At 42.9% G+C, this 18,976-nt stretch overlaps 2 protein-coding genes across 2 annotated transcripts in view; one reads left to right on the top strand and one right to left on the bottom strand.

Annotated features, from left to right (window-relative positions):
- The window catches only part of HPS3 (HPS3 biogenesis of lysosomal organelles complex 2 subunit 1), a 69,662-nt gene extending 61,361 nt beyond the window's left edge, over window positions 1-8,301 (top strand). Inside the window, exons 14-18 of the mRNA XM_044290986.1 lie at window positions 26-217; window positions 317-421; window positions 1,804-2,010; window positions 3,303-3,393; window positions 8,084-8,301. Coding sequence (XP_044146921.1) covers window positions 26-217; window positions 317-421; window positions 1,804-2,010; window positions 3,303-3,393; window positions 8,084-8,211 — 723 coding nt within the window. The 3' untranslated portion in view covers window positions 8,212-8,301. The remainder of the gene's footprint in view (window positions 1-25; window positions 218-316; window positions 422-1,803; window positions 2,011-3,302; window positions 3,394-8,083) is intronic.
- Window positions 8,302-12,990: 4,689 nt separating this feature from the next.
- Window positions 12,991-18,976, bottom strand: part of LOC122934276 (ceruloplasmin-like) — a 42,017-nt gene continuing 36,031 nt past the window's right edge. Inside the window, exons 8-11 of the mRNA XM_044289622.1 lie at window positions 17,154-17,373; window positions 16,933-17,072; window positions 15,383-15,539; window positions 12,991-13,157 (exon numbers count right to left, since the gene is read on the bottom strand). Coding sequence (XP_044145557.1) covers window positions 13,081-13,157; window positions 15,383-15,539; window positions 16,933-17,072; window positions 17,154-17,373 — 594 coding nt within the window. The 3' untranslated portion in view covers window positions 12,991-13,080. The remainder of the gene's footprint in view (window positions 13,158-15,382; window positions 15,540-16,932; window positions 17,073-17,153; window positions 17,374-18,976) is intronic.

Genomic DNA, 18,976 nt, shown 5'->3' with positions numbered 1-18,976 from the left:
TAAACGGGTTGTCATTTCCCCATAGGCTTTATGTAACAAGACTGGCGAAGATGATAATCCACAAATGCTTGTAGATTTTTGGGAAGCTCGTCTCTCCTCATATCCTCCAGAATCTATCCTACAAGACATACTGTTCAAGCTCACGTCTCACTATGTGTGCAGAATATGCAAACCACAACATGCATGTGTCCAATCTCTCAAGAGCCCCGAGGATCTGGTAGGTGTCTCTACCTATGTGCGTGCAGTTCCACCACCTGGATGCTATCACATGGCTGTTTTATGGCTCAGCTATCTTAATAAATGACATCTTTTTTAGAGGAACTCCTGCAGCCACTTTGGAGTGATCAGTCCTTGGATAACAAAGATGGTGTCTTCAGAGCCCGTGTCATGTGCAGCCTGTGGAGACTTGATGAAGTTACAGGTATGGCTTGTGACAGAAGGACTCCCTAGTCCTCATCCACATTTACTGTTACTATAACAATAGACCAGTATGGATGATCCCGGGAGCGGATTGATGCGGTCTTAGAAGGTCATTTATTAAGACAGGCGTTTTAGATGCTGGTCTTAATAAGCCCTTTAGCTGGCAGTGGATCTGCCAAAGTTTTGCAGAGCACCCGCCTCTACATAACTTTGGCGTATCCACTGCTGGTCTAAATGTAAGCCAGCCTCCATGCTGGCTTACATTTAGACCATTTTCTACTCCTAAGGCCGTATGCATTTTGCGGTCCGCAAACAATACGGATGACTTCCGTGTGCATTCCGTATTTTGAGGAACGGAACAGCTGGCCCCTAATAGAACAGTACTATCCTTGTCCGTAATGCGGACAATAATAAGACATGTTCTATTTTTTTGCGGAATGAAAATACGGACATACGAAAACGGAATGCACACGCAGTACCTTCTGTGTTTTTTTTTGTTTGTTTTTTTGCGAACCTATTGAAATGAATGGTTCCGTATACTGTCCACAAAACCCCTGGAACGGACACGTAAAGAAAATACGTTTGTGTGCATGAGGCCTAAAGCAGACGTAGAAAACGTCCCTTCCATGCCACGCCCACTCTTTAGACCTGGCATCAGATTATGGCGCAAATAACCTTTGTGCCGCAAGCTATGATAGAAATACACTTAATATAGGTGTATTTCTGATAGTAAATGACCCCTTACTTTGTATTTTTTTTCCTTGCATCTTGCTCCTACTTATAGTGCAAAAGAGTCCAAAGCAGAACCAGAGCGATCACTTACTACTTTGTTGTGAAGCACGTCAGTAAAACTGCTGCACTGTTTTTGCTGACGTGTTCCACATTAAGGGGCTGTTCACACATTTCGTTAGAGGGTGAAAATACGATGCAGTTTTCCAACAAAATAAGCATCAGCTACACCTGCAAAGTGTTTTTTCAATTTTGTATGTGCATTTTGACATATTTTTGACTCGCATTGACTGTTTTATTTTTTTTTTATTTTTTTTTATTTTTTCATATAATGGGGATGTCAAATTAGCAGTATGAAAATATATGCTGCTGATTTCCCATTGTAATCGATGACAAATTGCTGGTATATTTCACCCTTTGGTGTGAGGTACAAGTGTATTTCAGGCTAACATGTGCAAGCAATAATTGATGCTATTGGCAGTGCTTCAGACTCCTTTAAACATCTACCCAGACTGTTTTCTCCTACTAATGATGCTGCTATTGCTGCTTCTCATATTTGCCATTTAGACTTGAAGGATAAGGAAGGGCTAGATCCAAAATTAGTAATACTGTGATTCATTACCAATGGTGTGCTTGTCTCCTGTCTGCATTTAGTGTCTCCTCTGTGGACCGTCACTGGATATCGTTTCATTTCTTCCATTTCTGGACTCCATACCAGACAGTAATAATTCATATTTGAGCATTCACATCATTTGTGCAACACGACTCCTGAATTACGAGGGCTCCATAGAGAGACTGCTAGATCGGTGTCCCGAGGCTGTCACATTGTATGCAAAACATGAAATAACAGATGGAAGCCAGGTAAGACTGATCATTGCTTGAATGTATTTTCTTTATCAATCGCCATTACAACCACTATACATGTAGCATGTAACACAATTCACAGTTTAGTCTGGGCTCATGAACTCTCTGAGCTGAATCTTTTATATGATTCTGTAACAAGCATCTGAGATGTGAAATGGAAGTCAGAGCCCTGCTGTGCCATCATTTCCATCAATATCGGTGGCTCTGACAACAGAAGGCGCCATATTGATTACACTTGATGGCTAGATAGCTCAATGACACGACTTGATGTTTTTTTTTTCTTTTAATAAGGGGCACAGTACATTGTACATTCTGTTATGTGGCATTTTGAAAATAAGTTTGTAATATATATCATCAGAGAAAAAAAAGCCTCTTTCTCCCTCCACCAGCTCACACCTCTTCTTTCTATAAACTTCTATAGGCAGTTGCAGTCTGATCCTTCAGTGAGCAGACAGTCCATCTGGTCTCTCAAACCGGATTTAGCAGAGAGTTGATAAATGGATAAAGGGCATTTTTCTAATATTATTTGTAATGTTACAAAGTTTCTTATATTCACCAGTACTATTTGTTTATACAAAGTTTTAAAATTGGTACAAAAATAATTAATTGTGTATTGGAAAATTACTGAACATTGTTACTTAAAGGGATTTTGATACTGATGACCTATCAGTATCTGATTGATGGTGGTCTGATCCGCAGCCTTCTCCGTGCTTACCAAGTTCAGCGCCGTACATTGTATAGCGGATGTACTTGGTATCACACTCAGCCCCATAGAAGGGAATGAGACTACGATACCAAGCAGAGCTGCTATACAATGTACGGCACTGTACTTGTTAAGCACGGAGAAGGCTGTGCCCCTATCTACTGTTAGAAGCTATGACAGTTACAGCAAAAGGACACGTTCCTGAGCTGTGATAGGGATAGAGCTGCAGCAGAAAGGACACACCTGCGGAGAAAGAACACGTCCCCTGAGTCTGAAGATAATCTAGCTGAGCAATGAATGGGGAGATCTCTGGATTTTATGAGGTACAGGGCTGGTTTTAGCTTTGTAAGAATGGGATTGTCATTATTATGTCTGATTTTCATTGTTTACATCAATCATAACCCCTTTAAGGAAATTAGAATGGGATTCCCTTGGGTACAGGAACTGATCTGAGTGATAACAATTTGCGTACGAAGCTAAAAAAAAAAATAAGGAAATATTTTCAAAGCAGCTTTATAATACGATATTCAATGCAGCATTATAAAACCTAAATGTGTTACAATGTTAGTTTATTTTTTATTTTCAGGCCCTGTGGTGGAACAAGTTATTACCTGAACTCTGTAATAAGGTTCGAGGCGGTGAAAACACTGATGAAGTATTTATTTCTTCTTTAAAAGGTAAAGGTTTGCATTGTTAAAGAGGACCTTTCATGCGATTTTTATTAAGGGAGGTATATACCTTTACCTTCCTGGCTGTGACGCTCTGCACTGTGATTGGACAGCGCTACAGCCAGAGAGAAGGTGACGCCCATTGACAAACCCTGGCGTTTCCTCCTCCCTGTTCCAATGCTCAGTATTAGGCTCCATTCACACGTCCACAAGTGTGGTCCGCATCCGTTTTGCAATTGTGAGGAATGGGTGCGGACCCATTCATTCTCTATGGGGTCGGAATGGTTGCGGAGAGCACACTATGTGCTCTCTGCATTTACGGAGCGCGGGCCCGAACTTCCTGTCCGCAGCTCTGCAAGAAAATAGAGCATGTCCTATTCTTGTCCGCAGCTGCGGACAAGAATAGGACTTCTCTATTTAGTGCCGGCCATGTGCGGCCCGGTGTATTGCGGATCCGCAATACACCACGGACGTGTGAATGGACCCTTAGCATACTGAGTGGGAGAAATCCGGCAGGGCATAAGAGGCATAATTTAAAAAATCAAGCAGGGTGGCAGCATCAGCGAAGGTACCGGTATATATCTCCCTTAATAAAATCGCATGAAAGGTCCTTTTTAAATCTAATCTTGACACTGGGGAACTGAGCTAGAATTATGGTTGCAACCTTTAAAAGGGGTTGTACAGCTTTCTTGCCCTTTTTTCAGACCCCCCCAGCATGGCCAGACCCACAGTGGTGTGCATTCTTACCTGACTCTTGCCACTGGGTTCCAGCTCAGTTGGTTCCCCTCATACGCTGCTGGTACCTGCATCAACATCCTGGTTGATGAGGGTCATGTGACTGACCCATGTGTCATGTGACACATGGGTGATACATCACCACCGCAGTCATTGGCTGCAGCAGTCATGTGACGCACGGCCCGCGTTGGGTCCCCATCATGTGACGCTGGTTCAAGAATGTTGAAGCAGTTACCTATGGAACCAGTGACACACAATGGTGGTCACTGGAGCAGGAACCCAGCAGTGGGGATCAGTTTAGTATGCTTACTACTTTGGGTCCAATCACATTAGCAGGGGTCTGAAAAAAAAAAAAGGGGCAAGAAGGTGTACAAGGCCTTTAAGAATTTACTAAAGTAACCTACATACCTCCTGAAGCTCAAATTTGACAAGGGTTTCTTTATAATTTAGCACCATGTGCTTTTTCAGTCTTGAACTAAAGTAGTTTGAGGCCAAAAGTCATAAATCTAATTGTTTGGTTTGAACTAGAAGTAGTTTGGACAGGATTGACATTTACAGACGCTCACTGCCAAATAAAACAATAACTAAACTTTGAGGTGACCAATAGGGGTGTGAAAAGTTGCATGCCACATATAGCCGTGCCCTCTGGTGGCCCCCTTGATGGACTTTTTAATGAGTGTAGTGGGACATTATACAGATTTACTGAACTAAAGCCAGCCTGTCCTGGTGATGGCTTCTCTTTAATGCCACTGCTGTTATTATGGTGGGGATCTGAATGGCTTTAAAGCATATTTTGTTATCCAATATTTTACATCAAACTTTACCATAACCTGGAAAATGTATAAAAATGTACTTGGTAATTGTCCGTCATGTGCCACAGATCTGCAGTTTCCTGTGCCTTCTGCTTTCTTCTAAGATGGCCACGAGCTTTCAGACTACCCTATATGTGTGCTGTGTCTGAGACACTTCACTCGGCTGTCAGATGCAGCAGTTCTGATTTTATCAGCATGATGGACATCCTGTCTATGTCAACCCTTGTTGGTCCCGTGACCAGTGTCATCAGCAGAGGGGATTGTCTTAGATTACTGCTGTGGACTATGTGCTGGGTAGTCATCTAAGCTGGTGGCCCACTTAGATGAAAGCAGATGGGGCCATCAATCATGGATTCACGAAACAATGATCCAGTTTCTAGATATTGATAACCTATGGTCAGGATAGATCATCAATATCAGATCAGTAGTGGTCCAACTTCTGGCTCCCCCACTAATCAGCTGTTTTTGTCACCTGGAGGACAAAACCAGAAGCAAAAGACTCCATCTACTGTGGTGGTCATACTAGCATACTGCATCTTAGCTCCTGTTTCTGCTGAGTAGACGTTCAGTAGCTCAGCCACTACCTTCTGCTTTTGGCTCCGTCCACTGGTTTGTTTCCAGCACTGATGGCTACTAAAAACAACTGATCAGTTGAGGTGCTGGGAGTTATACCCCCTACCGATCTAATATTGATGACCATTTCTAAGAATCTGAAGAACCCATTTAAATTTTTATGTAAAATGCCCAGTTTTAGGTGATGACCTCTACTGCAGTGGTCCCCAACTTTTCTTACGCTGAGAGCCACATTCAGTGCCGAGAGATGATCGCGAGCCACATTCAACACAAAGATATCGTAGAAACCATATAGGAAACAGCGGGAAATAGTTACAAACAGCTAAGTGACGGCTACACGTGACAGATTCTTGGTAGCAGAATTGCATATGTAGCAGTTTACAGTAGCAGTGAAGTGGATTAGATTTCAGAGAAAACCTGCAGCATAAATTGACTTGCTCTTCAGGTTATAAATCCACAGCATGTCAATTTATTCAGGTTTTACTCACTGCTTTGAGACATTGGGCTATGTTCACACGTAGAGAGTCCACTGCAGATTTTCTATAGCAGAAATTCCACATCAAATTTGGCCAAAAACCACCAGCATTGCAGCATAGTTGGTGGGCTCACAGCAGGGCTTCTGCTGCTTTACCGCAGGTAACTCCCGCATCATTGATCTGATCTGTTGCAGATTTAATCTGCAGTGCTAGTTGGTTTACACTGCAGTTTTTTTCTGCAGCGCATGCGGTGCATGAGATTTCTGAAATATTATTGCTGCTACTGTAAATGAGACTGCACAGAATCCGCAGCATTTATACTTTGTGGCTGAGCCTTTCTAATGCAGAGGTTGATACCGACAGGAGATCCGCTGCAACACCGCCAACGTTACTACCACAAAAACCTGCCCACTTCAGGCATTTTTTTGTAGAGACAACTTGCTAAGCGTGGACATAGCCTAAAACAAAAGCAAGGCTCTTCACACAGCCTATTACTTGTCCTCCTCCGTCTGCTTGTGAACGGCTCTCTTTGCCTCATTGGAGGAGATCATGGAGGAGGGCAGGTTTCGAAAAACGAGGAGACCCATTTCTGTCCTAGCCACAAACTATGGACTTGCCCTACAGCAGGGAGCCTGGTGGGGCAAAGGGGACATCCTCACGAACATACGGCCTCATAGACGACTGGGGCTGCAGTGAGGAAGCAGCTGCTGCACCACTATAGCCTTTAATATCCTCCGCTCCCATCAGGCAACCTTACCCTGCACTACAGAAAAATATAAAGCTTCTAGAGCCGCTGCAAGTAGGTTGGGGACCCCTGCTTTTTTGGCATCAGAGAGTACAGTCCGTGTTGATGGATTACATGAAATGTGCTGTCACTAAGTAACATTTTAACAGATCTGAGAATTATGCAGATTTCTATGTTTAAAAAGAAAATAAGTATGATATATTGGATAGTCAACACGTCTTTAGAATTAAGCGTATCTAGAAGAATATAGCGTGCTCGTAAAAACAATACCTTTATTGTACATAATTGGGTAGATGGAGCAGAATGCTGCTCATTTAGTGATCAAGACTCAAAACTATTTGGTTTTAAGTCTTTTTTACAGAAGCTCCTACTTAGATTTGGATGCCACAATATGATTAAAATAACCTGATAAAGAGAGAGTCTACGGTCAACTAGGTATTAGATCTAAGGACAGGAATTATGGGTTATCAGACGGGAGGGAAATCGCTTTCCCTAGATGTCCCTGACAAGCTAGGCCCTCAGCCCAGGGATATCCCCATATGGTAGAGATACCCTGTCCCCGTGCCTATGACTAAAGTTAACCTAAGAACGCCCTACCTATACAAATGATAACAGATTGGGAAAATTATAATGAAACGACCCCGACGCGTTTCATCTGCGCCCGGCAGATCATCAGGGGGTGATAGACAACCCTATTTTGTAGGGCAAAAATTAATGCAAACAGTGATATAGAGAATATGAATATCTGATACTTAGCTCCTATTGTTGATCAGTGGGAGTGTAAAGATACTAGGTCCTGCCAGTAGATAGCCTGTAAAAGGATAAACAGGAAAGAGAAAAATCGATACAGATCCTGGCAAGACAACTATAGGTTCTCATCCAGTTTACTCACTGTGCAGGGCAATCCCACTGTCTTATTTTAATAAACTTCATAGGAGAGAGCAGATGTGGCCGGTTTACTTGTTGCCAGTGCTCAGCTTATAAGCACCGGTCTTACTGTTGCTTCCGGACGCCGAGAAGCCAGGCATTTCCGGCTTGTGACACGCATGCAGAGTTGTGATACGTCACTTCCGGTTAATGGCACGCATGGTGAACCGCATGCCACCGGAAGTTATCAGCTTCGGGTTCCGGTCTTTGAACCGCATCTTTACACACATCAATCGATGGGCAAGATACTAATACTTATTCTTTAGGGTCTAAGTCCGTCCCCCCTATATGTGGAGAAACCGGAGACATATCTCAAAAATCGATAAGGGTATCAATGATATGTTAATTATAGACCTCTAATGTATATAAACTGCGGTCCACTGTTATGTATTGTTGTAAACCGGCTATTTTCTATGTTTGTCTCATTTTAGACACTTTAGATGTGATCGCCATGGAACTTGACCTTCAAGACTTCCTGAACCTGTTGCCTGATGATGGAAATGCTGAATTTTTCTTGCCTTACCTTGTAATCCAAAGCAAAAGAAAACTTGTGGCTTAAGCTCCAAACTCTTTTTTTGCATTTTGGTGGATCAGCACACACAGCCTTCCAAAACCTGCCGTGTCCAATAAATGATGCAACAACATGAAATGGCTATATGACGTTTTATCTGTACATGAAGAACAGGTTGACCTTTCATGATGCAGTGATTAGGGAGCTGTATATGCCGAATGCATTTGGCATTAGGATAAGCGAATTGATTCTGCTGGTTCGGAATTCATATGGAATTTCCCCAAAAAGTTTGGATTGTAATAAGATTTACGATAAGATATTTTATCTTTATTTAGCTTGCATCCCCACATAATGCTTCTCTGGGAAAGAGACATGCAAGCTAGTCTTCTTTCCAAAAAGGAAGGAAAACTGAGTGTCTCATTCTAGGTACCTAGCTCTTTCTGGGTAACTACTCGTTAGTAGAACTGAGCAAAGAGACCTTGGTTGGGGTGCTATTTCTCCTTATGGAGGGTTAGCACTCCTCTGGGTTTCTGTGAATATATATATGAAAATTAGCGCATCTTACATCTGCTAGTATCAGATATGCTTAGGAAAGCTAATTTGAATATTTTTCTCAGAAACCTAGAGGACTTTGCCTGGCCCACAATACTCTGCATACTAGGCACTCTCCATAATGAGAATGAGAACCCCCCCAGAGAACGCATATACAGTTGCAAGAAAAAGTATGTGAACCCTTTGGAATGATATGGATTTCTGCACAAATTGGTCATAAAATGTGATCTGATCTTCATCTAAGTCACAACAATAGACAATCACAGTCTGCTTAAACTAATAACACACACAGAATTAAATGTTACCATGTTTTTATTGAACACACCATGTAAACATTCACAGTGCAGGTGGAAAAAGTATGTGAACCCTTGGATTTAATAACTGGTTGAACCTCCTTTGGCAGCAATAACTTCAACCAAACGTTTCCTGTAGTTGCAGATCAGACGTGCACAACAGTCAGGAGTAATTCTTGACCATTCCTCTTTACGGAACTGTTTCAGTTCAGCAATATTCTTGGGATGTCTGGTGTGAATCGCTTTCTTGAGGTCATGCCACAGCATCTCAATCGGGTTGAGGTCAGGACTCTGACTGGGCCACTCCAGAAGGCGTATTTTCTTCTGTTTATACCATTCTGTTGTTGATTTACTTCTATGCTTTGAGTCGTTGTCCTGTTGCAACACCCATCTTCTGTTGAGCTTCAGCTGGTGGACAGATGGCCTTAAGTTCTCCTGCAAAATGTCTTGATGAACTTGGGAATTCATTTTTCCTTCGCTGATGGCAATCCGTCCAGGCCCTGACGCAGCAAAGCAGCCCCAAACCATGATGCCCCCAGCACCATACTTCACAGTTGGGATGAGGTTTTGATGTTGGTGTGCTGTGCCTCTTTTTCTCCACACATCGTGTTGTGTGTTTCTTCCAAACAACTCAACTTTGGTTTCATCTGTCCTCAGAATATTTTGCCAGTACTGCTGTGGAACATCCAGGTGCTCTTGTGCAAACTGTAAACATGCAGCAATGTTTTTTTTGGACAGCAGTGGCTTCCTCTGTGGTATCCTCCCATGAAATCCATTCTTGTTTAGTTTTTTTCCATATCGTAGATTCGCTAACAGGGATGTTAGCATATGCCAGAGACTTTTGTAAGTCTTTACTGACACTAGGATTTTTCTTCACCTCATTGAGCAGTCTGCACTGTGCTCTTGCAGTCATCTTTACAGGACGGCCACTCCTAGGGAGAGCAGCAGCAGTGCTGTATTTTCTCCATTTCTAGACAATTTGTCTTACTGTGGACTAATGAACAGCAAGGCTTTTGGAGATACTTTTTATAACCCTTTCCAGCTTTATGCAAGTCAACAATTCTGAATCGTAGGTCTTCTGAGAGCTCTTTTGTGAGAGGCATCATTCACATCAGGCAATGCTTCTTGTGAAAAGCAAACCCAGAACTGGTGTGTGTTTTTTTTTTTATAGGGCAGGGCAGCTGTAACCAACATCTCCAATCTCATCTCATTGATTGGACTCCAGTTGACTGACATCTCACTCCAATTAGCTCTTGGAGATGTCATTAGTCTAGGGGGTTCACATAGTTTTTCCACCTGCACTGTGAATGTTTACATGGTGTGTTCAATAAAAACATGGTAACATTTAATTCTTTGTGTGTTATTAGTTTAAGCAGACTGTGATTGTCTATTGTTGTGACTTAGATGAAGATCAGATCACATTTTATGACCAATTTGTGCAGAAATCCATATCATTCCAAAGGGTTCACATACTTTTTCTTGCAACTGTATATTGCTGAGAAAATCCTAGAAGACCAGAGAGTGTTATATGCCAATGCAATTGGAGCACATTTGATTAGGGTAGAATTGATTGTACTCGTACAAAACTTTTTTTAAAAATTGGCGAATCGGAACCCGAAATGAACTTCAACTAATTCGCTCATCTCTATTTTGGCAAAATCGCCCCTTTTACAAGCAGTAGTGATAGGTTGATATATAAATAGCAATCAGATTCCTCTGCCTTGTGATTCTGTCAGCAGAACGCGGGCCACAATTTACAGCAGCTTGTATTCTTCCACAGCTCAGCAGATAATGCCTGTCATAGTAAAGCCCGTATCTGCTATGAAATATAAGTAACAGGAATGTCCAGTAACTTTCTCGTGATAGCCGTACAGTTTTATTGGATCTTTCCTGGTTTACACATCAGAGGTATATTGAAGAGGTTGTGTCAACAATACAACACTGGCATGGCTTCGGCTGATCCTGTGTATAGCTCCATAAACACCTGGAGATCAGCTGATACTGTCGGTGGATCCGGACAGTCTTACATTAACCCTGCAGGGGAAATTTACTACTAAATGTCAGTCATTTAAATTAATATCTGTCCATGGAAAACATGGTTGGGCCAAGTTTGCCAGGGCAAAAGGCAGTGTTTGTGCTGTCTCTCTGAGTGCTGATTGGAGGACCCTCTTCTTTATCATCCATATGTCCACGATTTGTACCGCACAGCCGCAGTGGAAAGGGACAGGGGAGGGGAGTAAACGGGCGGGCAGAGGCGCACGGAGGGCGGAGTTATCAGCCGTTTAGGAGGTGCCTGCCTGGGTCTCCGAGGATTGAGAGACCGCCCTGGGCACTTGAGAGGGCTCAGAACATAATCTTATAACTTCATTTTCGGCAAAAAGAAAAGTCCGTTTTCTACCACAAAGGTATCGTTTTTATGTTCTGGCTGGATCACATAACCCTATTTTAACGGTCTAACATGCTAAAATGTGGTGACAGACTCCCTTTAAAGAATGCTATTATTTTCCCTTATAACCATAATTAACCATAATACATAATACTGTCATCTTAGCAACTATGCGTGAAAATCGCACCGCATCCGTACTTGATTGCGGATGCTTGCGATTTTCACTCAGCCCCATTCACTTCTATGTCATAAACGCACAATATAGAGCATGCTGCGATTTTCACGCAACGCATAAGTGATGCGTGAAAATCACAGCTCATGTGCACAGCCCCATAGAAATGAATGGGTTAAGAGTCAGTGCGCGTGCAATGCGTTCACCTCCCGCATTGCACCCGCGCGGAAATCTTGCCCGTGTGAACTCAGCCTAAGGCCTCATGCACACTGACCGTTGTTGTGTTCCGTGTCCGTTGTTCCGTTTTCTGTGATTTTCTGCGGACCGAATTGACTTTCAATGGGTCCGTTGAAAACTCGGATAATGCACCGTTTGTCATCCGCGTCCGTGATCCGTGTTTTCAGTCCGTAAAAAAAATAAGACCTGTCCTATTTTTTTCACGGACAACGGTTCGCGGACCCATTCAAGTCAATGGGTCTGTGAAAAAACACGGATGCACACAAGATTTTCATCCTCGTCCGTGATGCGTGTCCGTTTTTTTTTCTATCATTTGCAAGGCAAACTTGACTTAGATTTTTTTTTTCACTTTTCTGGTCTGGTGATCCTCCAAAAATCAAGGAAGACACACGGAAGAAAAAACGGACACGGATCACGGAACAACGGAACCCCGTTTTGCGGACCGTGAAAAAATACTGTCGTGTGCATGAGGCCTAAAGGAACAACTTTTAGCAAATGAGGCAGTGGAAAAATGGCCCAAGGGTCCTGTGTGGGGGGCCTGGCTTGATCCTTGCTATGGGGCCCTTACGTCTCTATGTTTGCCACTGCGTGTACGTAATGTGCCAGGATAAATATTATGGTGAAATATCATCTCTTGTTGCCCAGATAAGCAAAGTCATCGTTCACCTTGGGTTTTATCGGACAAACAATGCACAAGAAGAATGCTACATGGTACCCAGATAAATGGAGGCATAAAACAGCCTGATAAATAATGCATAGACTGCCCAGACAATGTACCTATTTATTGCATACGGTGTTTAGTTTGCAGGGCCGGTTTTACACTAAGTATGACCCTGGGCAAAATTAAAACTGTGTCTAAGTGTTAAATTATTGTACCAACAATACAGTCGCAATCAGTCAGTTCAGTATATGTCTATCCACACACAGAAGTATTAGAAATAAGGTAATGGAGGAGATGAAGGGAGGTTTTTTCTTTTGTGCATTTTCTGCGTATTAAGCGCATAGGGAAATGCTATTATTTAATAATTGGCTTCATACTTGTCTCCGACTCTTCTCTATTCTGTAAGGGCAAAATTGGATGGGCAGTCTTATAAGATGTATATAACTTCTAATGTTGCTTATTCACTCGTGTGGTTGACAAAAATCTTTTTGCACGCCGTCCATAAAAACACAGCAACACAATTTGCTCTGAGAATTATGAAAGATGACTTTTAATGTGTTTTTTCACAACTAGCAATATTTGATATGACGATTATATATTTGTCCTTCAAATTTGCTCAAGCTGTGTCCTTTTTTGCAAGCGTAGAGGCTCCACGAAGTCGATTAATAAGTTTATGAAGTAAAGTATCTTGTTCTGTATAGGAATATAAGAAGAGTGCGTATTAATAACGCCAAGATCACATCAAAGAAATATGATATGTGCATCTGTTATGTTATGCGATCACACTGGTTTTGGATTCCTTGCAGTAATTAAGTTATGTTCTCGCAGCAACATTATGTCCTTGCCAACTTCAAACCATTGTGCAAAATTAAACCTAAAGTGACATCCCAAGAGTTTTTTATTTATTTATATATATGACCTACTCTCAGGATAGGTGATCAATATCCGGTCAGTGAGGGCTCGACACTCTGCTTCCCTACGAAGAGCTGTTTCTTGCGGCCTCCGGTGCTGGGACTAGCGCTTTGAATGGAACAGAAGCACAGCACCATTCAAAGTGTAGTGGCCATGCTGGGTTACTGCAGCCTCAATTTGAACAGAGCTGTGCTTCTTGCTTCATTCAAGAGCTAGTCCCTGCACTGGTGTGGGGAGCAGGATGTTGGATCCTTACCAATGGGATATTAATGACCCATCCTGAGGATATGTCGGCTATATCAATCCCTTGAACTCCTACTTCATGGAGCCTGTACAGTGGCACAAAGGGCCCACACGGGCCCATATGATTGAGGTGTAGGCAATCTATTTGCAGCCAAATGGTTCCCTCGTGCAGCACTGTATTCTCCCCACTTCTAGAGGAGAACATCTAAATAATATGGAACAATAGTTCTATAATATGGCAGTGTGCACAAGGCCTAGGGGTTCCTTCACACACAAACAGTAAGGAACTTCAGCTCACCTGCCACTTGGGATTTTTCCAGTGCATGGAATAGCTCCGATTTCCTACCTCAATAACATTGAAGGATGAAAAAAGACACCACAAAATAGCCTTTTGGTAGTAGCTGATGGGATACATTTACTAATACAGTCTAAGGCCTCCTGAACACGAACGTAGGTGTTCCTTTTCCATATTGCAGACCGCATATGCGGATCCGCAATAAACGGACACCGTTCCATGTGCATTCCACATCACAGATACGGACCCATTGACTTAAAAGGGTCCGCAAATCTGGAAATGCGGAACAGTGCGGAACGGAACGGAACCCTACGGAAGCACTACGGAGTGCTTCTGTGGGGTTCCGTTCCGTATTTCCTTTCCGCAAAAATATATAACTTGCTCTAGCTTTTTGCGGAACGGGCAGATCACAGACCCATTCAAGTTGAATGGGTCTGCATCCGTCCCGGAGGCCGCACAAAGGTTCTCCATGTATTGAGGACCGCAAATTGCGGTCCCCAATGCACGGAACGGAACACCTATGTTCGTGTGCAGGAGGCCTAAGGCCCTGATTTATCACACCTTCACTCCAGAATTCTGGCGTCAAAAAGTGGCAAAATAGGGCTTTTGCAATGTTTTTGCACTGCCTTGCGCAAAGTTTACGCGCTTGTGCAAAAGTTTGCAGCATTTTACTCACTTGCGCAAAATTTTACGTCTTTTTGCAGTTTTACACCACTCACTCCAGTTTTGTAATATGGGTGGAAAAGTGGGTGTGATTAGCCATGTTAAAGAGTTTCACTCCAGATTTATCATTGAGTCCAAAAAAATTCAAATCTCACTCCAGAAGGAGATTTCAGGGGAACTTAGGGGGAAATTTATCATGAGGGAAATATTTAAAGTCAGTTTTGCTTGAGTCTGTGTTGAGTACGTTATGCCACATTTATCAAATGTCAGTTATTTGAGAGAAGCTCCTCCAGTTTTCCTGCTCCACCCTCCTCCTGGAGTCAGATTGTGACTTAAAAAAAAAGTTTCAATGATAAATCTACAGTGCTGCCCATAATTATTCATACCCTTGGCAAATTTTGACTTAAAGTTACTTTTATTCAACCAGCAAGTAATTTTTTGATGGGAAATGACATAGGTGTCTCCCAAAAGATAATAAGCCACACCCTTTTGCCATACAAGATGGAAAAAGGTTCTAAGACACTAAGGGCCAGATTTATCATTACTCTGACAGCTCACTCCACTTTCACATATGGCTAAAGTCAGTTTTAGCCAAGTAAGATGTATGATTGGCCCTTTAAGACTGTAATAAATGTGGTTTGACGGTAGCAGTTTATCAGTCAGTAAGCAGCTTTACAAAAGTAATATGCTGTACCCCAAACATGAGATGTCTGCATTACAAGGATATCATATCTGCAACTACTGGACACTACCACAGCTGAGGTGACCAAGCTGAACATACCCAACCAAGATGATGATCACTTACTTTCCAATACTGTGTACACAGCCTCCATTCCACCATGTATGTGGTCAGTCACATGACAATGAAGCAGCCATGTTCCTGGGTTCTTTGCAATCATATCAACTGTCTGAAATGTTCCCGGGAAAAGATCGAATACATCTGATTTATAAACATCACTCTGCTAAAAGTGAGAATTGTCAGAATTAGTGGTTGATGAGTGATATATTCATGTAGGTAATAGACCACGTAGTCATTTCTTTTCTTTGGAAGACATATGTTCGTGTTTTATTTCCATATGCTCTCATTGAGACTAACGTATAAGGATCTTTTAATGTATGACTCCTTTGCTCAGGTGCATACTTATAGGTGGCACAGAGATTATGGTTTCACCCGGGCCCTTGAGTTTGCAGGGTCCAAACAGAATGGTCTCAGCCACATATAAGGACATCAGTACTATGGTTGGTAGACCCTGCTTCAGACCATGGGGGTCATTTATTAAGACCAGCATTTTAGGCTACATTCACATCTGCGCTTTCCCTTTCCGCTATTGAGATCATCTGGTGGCAGATCTGTTTTCTCGGACTCAAAAGAAAACGGATCGGTCCCCCACTGACTTACAATGGTTTTAGAGACTGATCCGCCATTTTAGAGATAATACAAATGGATGCAGACGGTTGTATTATCATGATGGAAGCATTTTTGCTGATCCATGATGGATCTAGCAAAAATGCTGGTATGAAGGTAGCCTTAGACGCTGGTCTTAATAACCCCTATATCTGGCCTGTAAAGTTATCAAGAGCTGCCAGCCTCTACATAACGTCGGCGTATCCAGAGCCAGTCTAAATGTAAGACAGCTTCCTTGCTGGCTTACCTTTAGACCATTTTCTACACCTTTTAACCTTCTGGTGCCACCATCTCTCATGGTTCAGGCACAAAGCACAGCCCCACAGTACCTGCCAGTATGCAGAGCCCAGTGTTGATGCTTGATACCTCCTCTGTCAATCTAGTGGCCAGAAAACCATGTTGATTCTGGCAAGGTCTGGTAATGCTTCCACGTACACCAGCCCGCTTGCCTTTTTTAACAAGGCACACATATAGCTGTTGAGGCAACATGGATACATGAGCAGTACGGGCAACAATAAACTTTTAGGCCGCCTGCACATGATGTGGATTATGCACGATTTTCTGTGTGGATTTTCGTGTTGAAAAACATCATTGAAATATGGTACCAGCAAAGTGTATGAGAGTAAACAAATCTTATACTGTATATATTTTGTTGTTGTTTTCTTTGGGATATGTTTTTGGAGCACACATGCTGCAGATGCATTACTGAAATAATATACTATGAAGATTTACTTATGTTGGACTATCCTGGGGCCCCTTGCTGGGACTGTTGACAGGACTGTGCTGGGCCACTAACACACATCGTGTTTAAAGGCTTTACAAACGGTTCCAACGGTTTAGTCTACCCCGAGTGGAAATGATTTTATCATGCTTGACCTGATATTGTTTATAGCATAAAAATAAAGGCATATTTAAAACATAGGAACGTATATAATTAAAAAAAAAATTACCACGTATTTAAAGCTGTGTGCATGAAAATGCACTGTGTGTATATCCACTTCATTCCCAAGGCCAATAAGGTGCCAGTTTACGTGGTCACCAACGTGCATAGTAAGGCCATGTAAGTTTCCATACAGTTTACCATTAATACCTGAAATATAAGTCATGTAATCAATTGAAATGAAGGGTAGGGAGACTGTACTGACCACACTGTATTAGGACAGTAACATACCATGCATCTTGTTGCTTTCAATAAAGTCTTCATCGTCTTTCTTCACTTCCTCTGGATGCAGAGAATATGTTTTAATATTTTCTTCTAGATACCAGGATTCATTTTCATCAAACACCATAAAAAGAAGAGCAAATCGCAAGATTGTTTTCTTGTACAAGCTAATTGGAAGGAAGAATTTCTTGCAAATCACAAGCGGCCCAACCAATCCACTGAAAGCGTCCTAAGAGGGAACACAATGATCTCAACACATTGCATGGCATATTCTGCTGTAAACAATAAATCAATATAATAAATGGCCCCTTTGTTGTAATAAAGTACAGATTGTCCAGAGGAAAGATTGAAGAGAGAGAACGTATTTACACACCTGGAGCCAACAGTCTGGTGGGTCATTTTCTGGTGAGTAATAACAGCTAGTGAAATAGTCATAAGTATTTGTAAAGAATGGCTTTAACACGTCATGTAACTGGGGTTAACTAAAGCAGATGTACTACACATGCTCAGAAACTGAACACACATTTGCAAGGCCAGGCAAGAGAATGCTTGGCCCTGTCGGTCAAGGGGAGGGGGAATGGCCCAGCCCTCAGGCCTCTGAGGAATAAAAGACGTTTCCCTCGGGAATGCCATAACTGATCAACCCTACTAGGCAGTATGCCTGAATTAGTAGGGTTAATCCTGCTGGCTAGTGCACATGCACAGAAACTGAGCACACATTTGCAAGGCCAGGCAAGAGAATGCTTATGCCTGGACCTGTCATCAAGGGGAGGGGGAATGATCAGCATTGGAAAACTCAGGAGTTGATGTGCACCAAGGGGCTATAGCCCACCCCCTCAGGCCTCTAAAGAATAAAATACTTTTCTCTTAGGAATGCCATAACTGATCAACCCTTCCAGACAGTAAGCCTGAATTAATGGGGTTATCCTGCTTGCCAGTGCTTTTTAATTAATTAATAGATTATAACTTACAATACATAATTGTCAAGGAACCATGAACCAGACGTACAACAAGAGATACGTGGAAATAAGAAGGCTTTATTGCAAATCAAGCTGTAAGCAAAAGTCCAAACGGATGGCTAAACCGGAGCAGGGTCTTGCGAAGCCAGGGGTCAGGAACCAGAGGGGTAGTCAGACGAAGCCAGGATCAGGAACCAGAAGGGTAGTCAGACGAAGCCAGGATCAGGAACCAGCGGGGTAGTCAGACGAGGCCAGGATCAGGAACCAGAAGCAGCAGCAGTCTTAGAAGCATGTGCACACAGGAGGACCAAGCAAGGAACTGAAGCCACAGACCTCCTATATATATGAGCTAGGCATCCAGCTCCTCCCAGTGGGAAGGAGAAGCCGCAGGGTGGGAGGCTACAAGAAACCCAGAAACCAAGATGGCCGCCAGCACATGTCAAACGAAGGAGAACAGCAGAAGGTAAGACCATGACAGTACCTCCCCCTCAAGGGCCCCTCCTCTGCGGAGTAAGGAACGGTTTCTGAGGGAAGCGTGCGTGGAAGGCTCGGAGCAAGGCAGGAGCATGGACATCTGCGGAGGGAACCCAGGAACGCTCCTCTGGACCATAACCACGCCAATGGACCAAAAACTGCAACCGACCGCGGACCAGGCGTGAGTCCAGGATATTGCTCACCTCATACTCCTCACGATTGCCCACTTGGACCGGACGAGGCCGAGGAACCGAGGAAGTGAAACGATTACACACCAATGGCTTCAACAGGGAGACATGAAACACGTTGGAGATCCGCATGCCGGGAGGAAGCGCAAGGGCATAGGCTACCGGGTTTACCCTGCGAAGCACTCGGAAGGGACCAACAAAGCGAGGCGCC

Source organism: Bufo gargarizans, chromosome 4 (genome assembly GCF_014858855.1).
Source record: "Bufo gargarizans isolate SCDJY-AF-19 chromosome 4, ASM1485885v1, whole genome shotgun sequence".
NCBI classification, from domain to species: Eukaryota; Metazoa; Chordata; class Amphibia; order Anura; family Bufonidae; genus Bufo; species Bufo gargarizans.
This window is presented reverse-complemented; position numbering and strand designations above follow the sequence as displayed.